A 15,286-nucleotide genomic window follows, 5' to 3' on the forward strand; every position below is an offset into this window, starting at 1 on the left:
GCCGCCCCAGGAGCGGGGCCCTCAGTCCCTGCCCGCGCCCCCCCCCCGGGCCGGGCCGGGCCGGGCCGGGCCGGGCCTCGCTTCGCTCTTCTGGGGCCCGCCGCCGCCCCGGGCCTGGTCCCGCGCGGGTATGTCAGAGCGCGCCGGGCAGGGAGCCCCGGCCCCCGCTCCGCCTCGCGCCGGGCTGCCGCCGTCGCGAGCCGCCACGCGGTCCTCCCGGGGTCGCCATGGGGAGAGGCCCTTGTCGCGCGTCGCCATGGCAACCGCCGGGACGCAGCCCCGCCCCCTCCCCGCGTGGGAGGCACGTGGCGCCCCGCCGTTGCCATTTGCGGCGGCCCCCCGGGGCGGGGCGGGGCGCGAGGCGCGGAGGGCAGCGCGTGCGGCGGGGGCGGGGGCGCTGAGAACGTTTGCGGAGCAACCGCAGGAAACAAACGGACAGCGACAGAGGGGGGCGGCTGAGCTCACAATCCCCGACAATCCCCCTCCCGCTGGGGCCCGCCTGCGCCATGGAGGGGGGGGCGCAGGAGGAGCCGCACCCCCCAGCCGGGCCGGAGGCACCCCGCTCCGAGCACCTTCTCCTGCACCCCCGCACCAGGCCGGGGGGCAGGGAGCCGCCCCTCCTGCGCCCCCCGCCCAGGCCGGGCCCCCTCCATCCGCTCCTGCCCCCCCTCCCCGGGCAGGGCGCCCCCGGCAAGGAGCTGCACCCCCCAAAGGGGCAGAGTCCCCCCAGCAGGCCGCTGCCGCCCCCCAGGGCTGCGCTGGGGCCTGGGGAGCAGGAGGGGGGCAGTGAGCCCCCCCGGGCGCTGCAGGGAAAAGCAGAGGAGCAGGAGCAAGAGGGCCCGCTGGGGTGCAGTGGTTGCAGCAAGAGAAAGAGGGGTGAGCTCAAGGCCGCCGCAGCCCGACGAGCAGGGAAAGAGGGGACCCAGCTCGCGGCCAGCGGCCCCGTCAGGAGAGGAGGGGATCAAAAAGGGGGGCACGCAGAGGAGAGCCAGAAAGAGGTGATGGTGAAAGAGACTGGGGGGGACAGCGTGGCCTCGGGGACTGGGAAAGAAGGAGCAATCAAGGCCGAGCAGGCAGAGGCAGCCGGTGAGGACTGCAAGGGGAGGGAAGAAGCTGTGTCGTCCAAGCCAGCTGGATCCTTCAGCAAAGATGCCCCTGTGGCTCAGCCGCCTGGTGGGTTTGGAGCTCAGCATCCTCAAGACCTGAAGATCCCATTGACACTCCATCCAGTACCCTCTGGGACCAGGATCCAGTTTCAGGGACCTCCACCTTCTGAGCTGATCCGAGTGACTAAAGTGCCCCTGGCCCAAGTGCCCCTTAAAATGCAATCCTTACTGGAGCCTTCAGTCAAAATTGAAACTAAGGATGTGCCCCTCACAGTGCTGCCCTCTGATGCAGGTATTATTCTAGTCACATCGGAATGCAGTTATTATTGCAGTCACATCGGAATTTCCAAGGCTACAACACGTGTTGCCCCAAAGTTGGAATTTTAGCAGCTAGGAAACACAAGTAGAAATGTGATTGAAGTCCTGGCCTTTCTCTGTAAACTGTATCCATATCATTTCCACCTGCACTGAGAGTGTAAACATACAGGGTCACATTCAACCTGGGTTTTAGAGGGTTCAGCTCTGTTGACCTCCATGCAGCTGCTTACTCCAGTTCTGACTTTAGCCCCCTGTAGCAGGTATCTGATTCTTAACTATAAAGCCTAAGATTTTCAAGAATAGGAGCCTAAAAGCAGTCTTTAAAGTCCACGTTTAGGCACCGGCCTGATTTTGAAAATGTAGGGCACCCAACACCTCATTTTAAAGTCACCACTTGAAAATGAGGCAATTTCCTAAGCACTGAGTTTAAAGACTGCTTTTAGGCTCCTATTCTTGAAAATCTTGGGCTTAATCTTTGAGTGGATTTAGGAGCTCAATTTTGACCTTTAAAATTAATAATTTCTTTTAAGAGGTGGCCTAATGGCTAATAGACTCTTGTCCTGTCATTGATAATACAGGGTTTAGGTGATGGGTGCATTTAGAATTAGCTTTCATAGAGGGACTGCTTCCTAAGTGAATTGGTAGTGGAGTGGAAACCTTCCACCTTTAGGTCATCAGCTCAAATCCAGCCCTGTTGGTTGTGATGGGAAGTTGTTTGCATCTAATGAGCATTTAGTAGATTCATCAGTCTTTCCAGCAAAGGTGTCCACATCACAAAAAAGACTAGCACCATCTGGCAGGCTTAGCAGCGAAGCCAAGAATTGAATGGCTATAGAACTGAACTACCCGTATTACCACTGAGTATGGTCCCTGCAAGGTCAGGGTTTTGGTGCATTACTGTTGCACTGTGCATAAGCTTGCACTGATACTGTGGTGCCTTTATAAACATATGCATTACATAACACAATAATTAGTCAAATGAAAACAAAACCCCTACCATTTTTTTATTATGTTGAAATTAGCTCTGATCTGTATGAAAGGAGAGAGAAAGAGGGAGACTATCCCACAATAGCAGATGCTGTTATGTCAAATATTTAAATTATTCTTTGTGGAGTATTTCACTTGTGGCTAGTCATTACTCCAGTATTCTCTTAGTTGACAACAGCTGAACTTTTTTTCCAGGGGCAATTCTCCAAATATGTACGGAGGCTTGTGGGTTCCAGAATCTAGGTGTTTCTTTTCTTTGGGTTTAGCTGGATTCTTTCTTTAAATATGATCTACGGCAACATTGCATATGCTGTCTGTCTAATGATATTCTTTCCTGATTTTTGGTACGTAGGGATACCAGATACCCCATTTAGCAAAGACAGAAATGGCCATGTAAAACGTCCAATGAATGCATTTATGGTGTGGGCAAGAATTCACCGGCCGGCACTAGCCAAAGCTAACCCAGCTGCCAATAATGCAGAAATCAGTGTCCAGCTTGGATTAGAGTGGAACAAACTCACTGAAGAGCAAAAGAAGCCCTATTATGATGAAGCTCAAAAGATTAAAGAAAAGCACAGAGAAGAATTTCCTGGTAAAAAATGCATATACTTCCTTACATCCGCATGCTTTAAAAGTTTGCGTTACCCAAAAATGTTGACTTTATAAAGTACTCATGGCCTAGTGCAATATTCTGCATGGACTGATACAGATGCCTAGGGTAGGGGAAATGGCAGGCAGAGAGCTACGTGATAGGCAAATTAGTCCAGTCCAGTAGGATTGGGAAAGGAAAAGCCATATAGGGAATGAGGGTCAGTATGCTGAATGGGAAGAAGATAACTCTGGTGGGAAAGAGGAGGGTCCCCAACTTCTAATGTTTGGTTCTTGGAGCACTGTATTCTGAACTTTGAATTCCCTGTGCTCCCTGTGTTATTTGTTCCTTAAATTGTAATATTCATTTAAGGCATTTTCCTAAAAATTAATGTTATCAGATACTATGGTGACAAGGACCATAGAAATGCCTATAAATATATTAAATAATTTTTTCAACCTTAACTATGGACTAACAGTTTCCTGTCTGAGAGTAATAATGTAAATAATAATAGCACCCAATACTGATATAATTAAAAATAAAGAAATCCATACCTATAACACTAATTACAAGTTAGATTATTAAAATTCAAAGGATTTTCAAATCTAATTTACTTTTCACCGGTTATTCTGTTTCTTTATATTTTTCTTTTCACTCAGATTGGGCAAAGAAATTAAACTAGTCTTTCACTTTATAAACAATTTTTAGTAAGTTTCACTTTCTGTTTCCCATGCACAAATATAATGCTGCAACATTTAGGTTGCAAAACTGTAAGGGAATGGTAAAGCTAAATACAAATCTTAAATCTGAACAAAAATCCCCATTTTCATTGGAAACACATTTATTTCTAATAGAAATAGAAGGTTTTCATAAAATATTAGCTTAGAAATAGCAGGAATACCAAGCGTCTCATTCACCCCTTCTTACTCCAGTTTACAGCTGTCTATATTACACTATTCTAAGTAATCCAGAGGTGAATCAAGACTCAAATCTGTTTTTCTGTGTTTTGGTAGGAACACTTGTTGGAGGTCTCAGATGTGGAATGAGACTTTTTTCAGCCTTTAACTGAAGGGGGCAGGGTAGTGAATCCTTAACAAAGCATTTTTCTCCTGAGTAATTTAAACAGGTGAAAAAAACAGCATTTTAAACTGAATAAAAATCACTAAAATATAAGGTGCTATGTCCTTTTGTATCTGTGATGTCATAATCCTGCTTGTTCTCCAGGCTGCCACGGAGTATTCCAGAGTAGACAAGATCTGAATTTCTTATGTCATAAACAAACAGAAAGCAAAACATAATATTAAACACCCCCAAACATTCAGGCCTTCTTTAAACATCATAATGAGACAAAAAGTCTAAACTGCTTAATGAAACCTAATTGGTATAAATGACCTATCATCATCTTTACAAGTCTCTTGCTATTTGATTGGTGTATGTATCAGAGGCAAACCTAGTTCTGCCTGCAGTAATATATGCACAGCTCCCATTGGGCCAAAAACTATTACATCTCTACAGTCTCACTGGTGTAAATGAAATTTGCATAGGTGTAGTTGAGAATCAGGGAGCCAGTGAGATTATAAATCTGGAGCCACATTTTTAACTTTACCATATTTTTTCAAAATAAAGTCCAGGATGTATTGCCATTTTCTCCCGTACCCTCCCTTCATAATGTGTTGTTAACCTGTGCCACACTGGCCCCTCTGTTTTTCTGATCCAGTATCTCCTCCACCAAACACATAATAACGTACGTTAATATGAAAAGAATGAGAGAATGTGCCAGTTTCATCATGTTCTCTGATAGGGTGCTCAGTCTGCCACTATATTGAAGTGAATGGGAGTTTTGCTGTTGACTTCAACTGGAAGAGGATTTGCCCTTGTTGTGGATCCATACAGACTTTTCAGACTCGTGGGTTACATAGATTTCATGTCTTGAAACTGGCCCACACATCTATTAAATCTGCCTGAAGCTTTCTCATTTACTCTCCCACAGGCTGGGTTTACCAACCACGACCCGGCAAAAGAAAACGCTTCCCATTGACTGTCTCCACTGTATTTCCCGGCACCTCTCAGAACATCATCACTACAAACCCAACTGCAATTTATCCTTTCCGATCGCCCACTTACTCCGTTGTCATTCCCAGTGTACAGAACAGTATTGGACATCCTGCCTGTGAGTTTGTTTAATTAGTTTTGGTGAATTCATTCAATAATAATAAGAAAACTGTATCCTGTATAAGGTCAAGCGTAGACCAGCGTAAGAGTGTTTAAAGCAACAGTCCAGTGGCAAAGCTGCTTAAGAGGACAAGGGGAAATTTGTCAGAAAAAGTGTCACAGGGAAAGATGTTGTTAGTGTGAGGGCTACATTAGAGACATAAGGTGAGTGAGGTAATAGCTTTTATTGGACCAACATCTGTTGGTAAGACAAGAACAACTGTCCTGAACAAGAGCTCTGTATAAGCTCAAAAGATTGTCTCTCTCATCAGCGGAGGTTGGTCCAATAAAAAATATTACCTCATTTGCTTTGTCTCTCTAATTTGCAAACACACATACAGTTTGAGTACACAAATCCAAGTTTCTGTACACACCAAAACCTGGTTAGGAGAGAAGTGTGCACCAAAAAGTGCATGTGCAAAATTGTGCCCACATTGTTTAATGTGGGTTGAGGCTTCCTTTTAAAGTGAGGAATCTGGTCAATGAAAAAACATATTCCATGCGGGTCAATCCCTTGATCTGTGGTTCCATGTCTCATCACTTAAGCAGTTTCAGCAGTGCTTAGATGGAGGACTTTTTGGGAAAGCGAAGCGTGCTTCAAGAAGGGGTGTTAGTGATTCAATAAGTAGCATCCTTTCTTCTGCCTCAGTATTGATCTATTCTCCCACTATGGACGTGGGAGTGCTGGAGCTGCTATCTTTCATATAAGATAGGAAAACAAAGGCCATGAGCATTCATGGTCATTATGTAATATTCAGAATAGTACATGTAATTACACTCTGTTCTGGCTAGATTCCACCTTGAATAACTACATGCTACCGACCTAAATTCCCTCAGTAGTTTTGATTGGATATGGTATTCTTCTCTTCCTGTTCTAAACTATTGTATAGTGTTGTTATGCTGTCTTGAATGCCTACTCTGTTTCATCCCAGAGGTGGCTATACTTTAGTTGTGGTTGAAGTGATTCCTGTATATATTGTCATGAAGGACAAAATTTTACAAAATGCCTACATTCCATTGACTTGGGATTTAGGCTTTGAAATCACTTAGGCACTTTGGAAAATGTCCCCCCAGATGCTTTGGAATCGTTCTGTAGGAAAGGCACGCTCTAAATGATAACTTTATTATCATAAAAATGATACAGAAACATGTCTGTAAATTATGACAAAATGAATAAACACTGCCTGGATGTGTCCTTTTTCAAAACAAATGAAAAATAACAATTTTGGGGAAGTTTGGTATTTCCACTTGATTCTGTTTCTTAGGGCCACAGTAGAACTAAGCAGGTTTACATCAGTTGAGAATGTATGCATATATTCTTTATGTATACATTGCAGGTCCATACTGACTTGCTAAGTGGCATATGATTGTGAATTATAGGGGTGTTATGCTGAAGATGCTCTGGAGAGGTGGGTTAGAAAGCTCTGTAATGGCAGCATTTCAATACAGCAGCGTTGAAGTTAACCACATGTCATCCTTCTTAAATTTGCTAATATACTTAATTACATTCAGATTTGGATATCAATGTGACAGAGGTGGGCGTGTTACTCAGTAGAGGTGAGAAAGTTGTGTTTGGTTTCCAAGGAGGGGATTTCCAAGGACAGAAGAAATATTGAGCTGTCTCTGTTTTTGTTCTGGGAGATAGAAGAGGACAATATGGAATCCCCCCGGGGAACTTAGCTATGTCTGTCTTCTTTCTATTCTATGTGTAGTTAGCTAAAGTGGTACTTATAAAATGCTCTTACTGGAACCCTTCCATTCATGATTGAGCAATAATCGTTTCTGTTTTCAAAAGGTGAAGCCCCTTCTACTATCCAGCTGCCAGCTCCTTCCATACAACATCCGGGTCCAATTACACTTTTCCAGCCAAGTGTTGGAAACACCACACCAGTGGCTGTCCCAGCTCCAAATCTGCCCCTTCACCCTGTAATTCCACCACAGCGCTTTGCTGGACCTGCACAGACAGAAGCTCATCATGTACCTTCCGGATCAAGTTGTTCTGTAAAGAGACCTATCCCAGTTTGCATTGAGAGCTCCAGCAGGAACCCAAGTAATGCCAGCACCACTCACTCCAGATTTCCTGTCTCTAATAGTCAACCCCCTAAGGAGTACTCAGGTGTTTCTACTTGTCCTAGAAGTGCTCCAATTCCCCAGGCTCCTCCCATTCCTCACTCACATCTCTATCAACCTCCTCCCATTGGTCATCCAGCCACTCTCTTTGGAGCTCCTCCTCGATTTTCGTTTCATCACCCTTACTTCTTACCTGGACCCCACTACTTCCCATCAAGGTAATTAAGTCATTCATTTAAATTCTAGAGAGAGCAGGTATGTGCTAAAGGTCAACAAAAGCTACTGCTTATAGAAAGAGTGCAAAGAACAGCAGACTGGGCAAATGACTCTCAGTGCAGGATTGCAAGGCTGTGGGGGAAAGTGGGCTTAATGCCACCTTAACAGCTCCCCAGTTGTGGGACCTGCCAGCCCGAGGCTGCTCCGAGTTGTACCCAACTACCAATAGCTCCAAGCCATTGCGTGTTCTAAGCTAACAGTAACTAGAAGTGCTTGCTGCCCCTCCCCGCCACCCAAGTCCCAGCAGTGCAATTGAATTCAACAAAAATATATTGAGTAAAAGTTATGGAAATTTAAAAAATCAGAATTAAAACTGGGCAAGCATTTGAGCTGGTTACACCATACCCCAAGCACCTTGGTGGGGTTGGCTCTATGAAATGGAATAGTCCTGAGGTCTTACCAAATGGAAAGAGACCTGAGCATGATATAACAAATAAACCCTAGTATTTTCTTTGCACCCTTGGGTTAGTCAACTGGAGAAGAGCACTTGAACCAAGAACTCTTGGGTTTGAACACCCGCCTTACAGTATTTCAGTGTTGACTAACCTGACCACGTGCAGAGGGACTGCTGTTGGTTCAGCAGTGACGACAGGCAGGCTCCAGTGCCTTGTAGCAGCCAGTTGAGCAACAGCTAAATGTGCTGTTCAGGCCCAAGAGGACCTGGAAGCCAGCTAGTGCAGAGATCAATTAAGAGAATTCACACTGCACAAACTCTGTGTCACTTTGAATGGAGAAATGAGCGAGCTCAGTGTTCATTTTCATAGCTCATTTTTTGTAAGTAGCCAATTTTCCTATATTTGATTTTAGAGGGAATTCAGCCTCACAAATGATTACAATGATCACTCTCCAACTGGAGGCGATGCTTAAAGATTTGGGGCCACATTCTGCCCTGACTTACACACTGCACTCTCCTATTGATCTCAGCAGAATATGCCTGCATGAAGTCAATGGGGTTGCCTTGAGGTAAGTCAGGGCAGAATATGACCCATGAAAATTGAAAGACCTTAATGGACAGATCATCTCTGCAACACAAGTCAGTCTGTGGGCGTGCGTTAAGTTCAAGAACCTTAAATAACAGACCAAGGTTATCATCACTTGAACAACACACTATAGCATGGATGCATTGGTGCCTGCCTTCACACTGGGCGCTAAAGATGATCTGAGCTTTGCCCTTTGGTTTCCATCATTAGGCAGAGCTCACGAACAGCTTGGGGGTTTTGGGGGGTTTTTTTTGGCTCATACCATAACAGTCTGTTTGGTGTTCTAACAAAAACTGGGCTTCATAAAGTTACATACCCCACCAGCAGGCAGACAGCTCTAACACAAACTTATTTGAAAGTTCATTTCTGTGTGGATTATTGTTTGCATGTAAACAATTCATCTTTTTTGTGCAGCACTGATTGTGCAAATGAATGTGTGTGCAAAATTGTGTGCTAAAATTAGCGGCTGGATTGAAGAAATTTAAGGAAAGACCTCTTGACTGTGTTTGTACCAGCTGCATTTGGGATCCTATCCATGTGCTCTCTTAAGAGATGTGAACAGTACCACTGAAGCCTGGATCTGCACTGCACCAATACATATCTTTAAACTATAATATCATTAGAGAAGGGCTCTGTTACTTGTTTCACACACTTTAGTTACTCTACAGTACTATATAAGTCTACAACACTAAATAAACTGTAATATGCTTTGACCCTCTGGGACCGGAATAAGGCTAAAAAATCAGTAATTAGTTGTTTTGGGGAGCAATTTCTTATCACCTTCTATTATTCTTTTTCTGGCGTTTCTCACTTTCACCTGTCAATTGCATGATGACTAGCCATGTATCCCAGTGGTTCTCAACTGATTTACCATTGTAGGCTGCATATGCAGCGCTCTGTTTATTATGTGGGCCACAACCACACAATATATGTATTATTTGAATGGCCCTGAGGATGTTACATGGGGAGCAACTGTGTGCTGACTGGGCTGTAAGCAGCCCATGGGTTGAGAACCACTGATGTATCCTCTTTACATAGTATACTCTGGACAGGATTCCTTGATAGCCTTCTTTTTTACTAACAGTCTAGCAGCTGCAAGACATGATTTTAAAAGGAAATAAAAGGAATTTTTTAAGCCTTCTTCCAACTCCACTATAAACGGTGGCCTGCAGAGATCACATAAACTGGGTTAAAACATAAAAACGGCCATATTGGGTCAGACCAATGGTCCATATAGCCCAGTAGCCTGTCTTCTGACAGTGGCCAATGCCAGATGCTTCAGAGGGAATGAACAGAATAGGGCAATTAGCAAATGATCCATCCCCTGTCATCCAGTCCCAGAATCTGGCAGTCAGAGGCTAGGGATACCCTGAGCATGGAGTTGCATCCAGAGCATGGAGTTGCATCTTGGCTAATAGCCATTGATGGATCTATCCTCCATGAACTTATCTAATTCTTTTTTGAGCCCAGTTATACATTTTGCCTTCACAACATCCCCTGGCAACAAGTTCCACAGGTTGACTGTGCATTGTGTGAAGAAATGCACAGAAACTTCCTTTTGTTTGTTTTAAAGCTGCTGGCTATTAATTTCATTGGGTGATCTCTGGTTCTTGTATTATGTGAAGGGGTAAATAACACTTTTTCTCAACACCTTTCATAATTTTATAGATCTCTGTCATATCCCCCTTTAGGTTATGATGCTGGGTTTTACTATTTTGGGTATGTTTGATAAAATGCTCGATAGCATGTAGGACACTATTTTATCTGTGACGTTACAGTAGAACCTCAGAGTTATGAACACCAGCGTTACAAACTGACCGGTCAACCACACAGCTCATTTGGAAGTGGAAGTACGCAATCAGGCAGCAGCACACGCACACAACACATATACACAAAAAGCAAATACGGTACAGTATTGTGTTAAACATAAACAACTAAAAAAATGGGAAAGTTTAAAACAATTTGACAAGGTAACTGTTTCTGTGCTTGTTTTATTTACATTAAGAGGGTTTAAAGCAGCATTTTTCTTCTGCATTGTAAAGTTTCAAAGCTGTATTAAGTCAATATTCAGTAGTAAACTTTTGAAAGACCAACCATAACGTTTTGTTCAGAGTTACGAACATTTCAGAGTAACGAACCTCCATTCCTGAGGTGTTTGTAACTCTAAGGTTCTGCTGTACACTAATAAATAAAATTGTTTTTAAAAAAGAAACTTCTTGGGTCTATCCAGCAGCAACAGAGCTGCATATGTAGGCTGGTATCTCTGTCATAGACACTGGGTATGATTCTCCTTGTATATTGGGTGGCTGCAGTGTTTATAGGGGTTAGTGTGTTTAAATATCTCACTACAGTATGAATTGGCTAATGCAGATCATTAGGGAAACTTTCATCTTCAGTCCCCAGTAGAAACGTAGCCAATCTTACATAGTCCTTATGCAATACAACTTAGCACCATGGCAGAAAGCTTGATTTATCGTCTCTTGGTCTCTCACTGCAGCACGTGCCCGTACAGCCGCCCTCCATTTGGCTATGGGAATTTCCCCAGCTCAATGCCCGAATGTCTTGGCTTTTACGAAGACCAGTACCAAAAGCATGAGGCTATGTTTTCTGCTCTGAATAGAGACTATCCTTTCAGGGAGTACCCAGATGAGCGCACACAGAGTGAAGATTCCCGCAGCTGTGAGAGCCTAGAGGGAGTGTCTTATTACAACAGCCACAGCCATAGCGAGGAGGAATATTTAACCCCCATGCCACAGCTGGATATTGGAGCCTTGGAGAACGTTTTCACAGCAACCCCATCCACACCCTCCAGCATCCAGCAAGTCAATGTGACTGACAGTGATGAGGAGGAGGAGGGGAAAGTGTTAAGAGATTTGTAATTTTTAAACCAAATGATAACAATACACAGGAGTCTTTTAAAATATTAAATAAACATTTCAGTCCTATAATATCTTTTTAGTCAGTGTGTTCAAGGAGAAACCCGAATCACCTCGGCGATAAGTGCAGATTGTTTTAAGAACTCTGATCATCCATTAGCATTTTGGGAGGCCAGATACGGACCTGGGGCTGTCACTGAAGTCTCTGGGTTTTCAGTTGTTCACATTAGGCCTGCATTTGGGCCCAGAATCACGAAGGCATTCCTATTCAGGAAAGCATTTAAGCATGTGCTTAGCTTTAGGCCTGTGCTTAAGTGCTTTTCTGAATAGGAATGGACTTAAGAATGTGCTTAAGTGCTGACCTGAATCAGGACTTTGGCTTTCTGTGTTCCAGAACTTGCATTCATTTTGGCAGTTTTACTTTAGGAATTTTAGCAAGTGAAATAATTCTGTCTGTATGTCACAGATGCTTGAACAAAATGTAATTCTTGATGTAATAAAATGCACTGGGGGCTAGGGATTGGGGTCAGGAGTAATTCCCTCATGCTTTCAGATTTGCCCTTTGTCTACCATGGTATATTTATTTAACAACATAATTTAGTTTGTTTTTCTATATAATCTATATTTGTGCTGCAAATTGTTGTGTAATACATTGAAAATATAGGGTCCAATTCTACCACCCATACTCACATTAAATAGTATCATATTGTGCAAGAGTCTCATTGATTTAAATGGGGACCATTTGGAGAGTAAGGTGCTATTCCGTGGGAATCAGGGTGATAGAGTCTAGCCCTGTGAAATAACTTATACTGGTGGACTATGATTTGATCCCTGAGTATAGTTAACATTAATATCTATACAATACATATTTTAAATTCGTTAGTTGCAAAATGTCTCCACTAAATTGTAAGAGTAGATGAGATACAGAATTTGATTGCCAAAACTAGTAATTCATGTCACTAAACAATTTTTTTTTTCTGTTTCTTTTCTTCCCATTTCTTTCACTGGGAATCCCATTGTTCTCCTTTTCTATTTAAATAAAGTCACATGAACTGCATGTTGTTAGTGCTGTATGTTGTGATGACAAAATTTATGGTGTGTACAAAGATGACCTGATCTGTTGCACTCAGACCCCTGTATGATCAGAACGCAAATATTCTAACCATGTTCCTTGTTTAGCAGCTAGGAAAATCAACCTGTTGCAAATTGAGGGCCCAATCCTGCTCCATTTGAAATCAAGGGGGGAATTTGCCATTGACTACAGTTGGACTTTTGAAGAGTTAAAATGGGAGTCTCCAGGGACAGTGTGTTCTAGCACATGGACAGATTTTCTCAACACTGTCAGATCCTACCCAGGCTGGCAGTTGCAGCATCTGGTCCAGAAATCCTGTAGCAAGCCGGCCTAGGGGATGTGTGGCAAGGCATGCTTCACTGTTATTCTGGAGCATGCCCTCTGGGGAGCTGGCTGCTTCTCCTAGCCCAACCCATTATGCCTCCTTGGCCTGGGCTGGACATCTCTGTCTCTCGCGCTCTCAAATGCAGTGAAAGGATCCCAGCCTGCTGCATGGCTGAGGAGAAGAGGCATCGTGTGCTCTCTGCCCTGCCCATCCCTGGGCACTAGGGAAGCAATTCTAGTCCTTGGCATGTGGATTGCCCTGGAATTAATCATTTCTACTGCAGTAAGTGCAAATATTCAGTGAAAATGTTTAACTCCATATCAAAGCAGTAACATTTCATTAGGTGTCCAGTGAGTCAATACTTACACAGTATGTAAAGGGAGTAAACTACTTTTTTGAGGGGAAATAATAGTTATAAGAGAAGCTGGAAAGGGTTTTATATCTACTATAGCTATTTTCCAGATACCTAAAAGGGCGGTTGTGTATCAATATAAATAGCATAGATACGTGTTAGATTTCCTATAGATAATATATCCCAGGTTTTAAGGTGTCTAAGGATTTACCCAGTTAAAGAACATAGCTAGGTTCCGTTTACACTACACATTGTGACCATGTTGCAACCAGGTCCCCTGATTCTATTATATCTGTAGTGTGGATGGACCCTTAAAAGAAAAGTCTTATAAATAGCTAAAAATGCCTGTTAGCTCCTAAATTGGCTTCTGATTGAAATCTGATATGGCTTTGGAGAATGCATGTGAGCAAATGTGCTAATTCCCACACAAGCATGTTTCCAAAGTGTAAAGCAGCTGTTAGCAGGATTACTCCCTGACTCTGACCTCCCTCTCCCCGCACTTTCCCTTTTATAGATTCCGGGGATGGTAAAAGGAGACACTTGACTGGGCCATTACAATGTGCAGGAAGCTAGAGCTGCTGCTTTCCATTAATAGTCTGAATGTTGTGTGTTCTATTGGGAGACTGAGTTACCTAACAAAGGTGTCCTTTGCCTTTTCGGGGGGAACTGCCTTGTGAGCTCTCCTTTGGCCATCGTTCTGATTGGGGCCCTGATCTGGCATGCATGCCCATGAACCTCAGTGGAAATTGGGAGCATTCAGCATCTGCCAAGAGACACTCAGGGTCTGAACATACACAATTGCTGTCAATGGGAGTGGGACCGGGTGACTGGCCCCTTTAAGAGGGAGCAGGTGTGGGAGGAGGAGAGGTCCAATACACCTGTGACTGGGCCAGAAAGTGAGAGTGAGTGTGGGGAAGAAGGCTGAGCTCCAGCTAGGAAGAGCTGGGAGTGGCTGTTTGGTGAAGAGCAGACTGGGACAGTTGAAGAGCTCTAGGACAGGCAGAAGATGCCAAAGTTGAGTATTAACTATTGTGGTATGGTGGTGGACTTTCACAAAGAGATTTTTCTCCTCAGTGTATGTCGGTCATTTGAATTCCCCACGTTTCAGTCTGTTGTCCCTTATTGTGTCATGATCCCAAAAATTCTCTGCTCCTTCAGAAGGTTCTCTAGCTAAACTAGTGGGCTGAGTTTTTCAATGTTACCTCAGCATTTTGATCACCCAGGAAAATTCTGTAACCAATACACTCACTATAGGTAAGGGTCCCCATTTAAAAAGGTGGTTTGATAATTTACTTTATAGACATCTACACACCCAGGAAATCGCAGGGAAATGCCCACTACGCCACACACTAACCAGATGAGTCAAGACCTGGTCTATTTACAGCTGTGGTACAATGTAACAACTTAGGTCACAGGTGTGACTTTTTCCCCCAGTATAATTATAATGGTACAACTCCTGCGAACGCAGTCATAGCAATATGAAGGTGGCTTTTGTCAGTTTAGCTATTCCTCTTATGGAAATAAGTTATATTCGGATAAGCATATTTATACAAGAATAACTGTTTCCATGCTGGAGGAATTGCACCATTTTTAACTAGGCAAGTATAATTAAATCAGTACAGTTTTTTTGACCCATGAATTTCACCACAGCCAAGGTCATTTAGTTGTAAATGGAGAAAGCTCCAGTGTAATTAATCATCCTTTGTTTTAACATCACCAATCCCTCTTTTAAAAAGCACAAATCGTGGTTTGATTTTTTGTTTGTTAGCCCCATTAAAAACAGACTAGGACCAAGCCCACATCCAGTATACTATCAATCTATGGCATGTCTCCCTGCTTTGGAAAGGACAGCTGCTCGGAGCTCTGCAAATATTTCCTGCCATTCTGAATGGAAGGGGAAAAACGGAGGCTAAATCAGATGATTTGGGACGAGCTGAAGCCCTTCCGAACTGTCACCACCTGAAATAGTGAAGTCAGTTGTTAAATTGTCAGGTGCTTCTACTGAATCCCAGTCTCCTCCCTTTGATAATGTCAAAAATATTGGGTGACAAAATGTTTTAATACAGAAGGATTTAATATTCTGTTCAAGTCTGTCAAGAATGTGGATGCTCCCCCGGTCAAGGC

At 43.7% G+C, this 15,286-nt stretch overlaps 1 protein-coding gene across 2 annotated transcripts; it reads left to right on the forward strand.

The window, feature by feature from the left end:
• The first annotated feature begins 139 nt into the window (after positions 1–139).
• Positions 140–12,425, forward strand: SOX30 (SRY-box transcription factor 30). 2 transcript variants are annotated; one of them, XM_073355202.2, is made up of 5 exons: positions 140–1,398; positions 2,764–3,003; positions 4,991–5,170; positions 7,007–7,499; positions 11,035–12,425. In XM_073355202.2, exons 1-5 carry the CDS (start codon positions 507–509, stop codon positions 11,414–11,416), a joined length of 2,187 nt encoding a protein of 728 aa, XP_073211303.2. In that variant the 5' UTR covers positions 140–506; the 3' UTR covers positions 11,417–12,425. The 2 variants fall into 2 exon arrangements, with proteins under 2 accessions (XP_073211303.2, XP_073211304.2); XM_073355203.2 differs by lacking the exon at positions 2,764–3,003.
• Positions 12,426–15,286: the final 2,861 nt, after the last annotated feature.

Source organism: Lepidochelys kempii, chromosome 8, assembly GCF_965140285.1.
Source record: "Lepidochelys kempii isolate rLepKem1 chromosome 8, rLepKem1.hap1, whole genome shotgun sequence".
NCBI classification, from domain to species: domain Eukaryota; kingdom Metazoa; phylum Chordata; order Testudines; family Cheloniidae; genus Lepidochelys; species Lepidochelys kempii.

Bases quoted from the DNA above. Each gene is read 5' to 3' on its own strand.
- SOX30 (XM_073355202.2), top strand. From the start codon at position 507: ATGGAGGGGGGGGCGCAGGAGGAGCCGCACCCCCCAGCCGGGCCGGAG. The intron at 3,004-4,990 runs GTAAAAAATGCA...ACTCTCCCACAG, and splicing joins GCACAGAGAAGAATTTCCTG to GCTGGGTTTACCAACCACGA. The intron at 7,500-11,034 runs GTAATTAAGTCA...CTCTCACTGCAG, and splicing joins CCCCACTACTTCCCATCAAG to CACGTGCCCGTACAGCCGCC.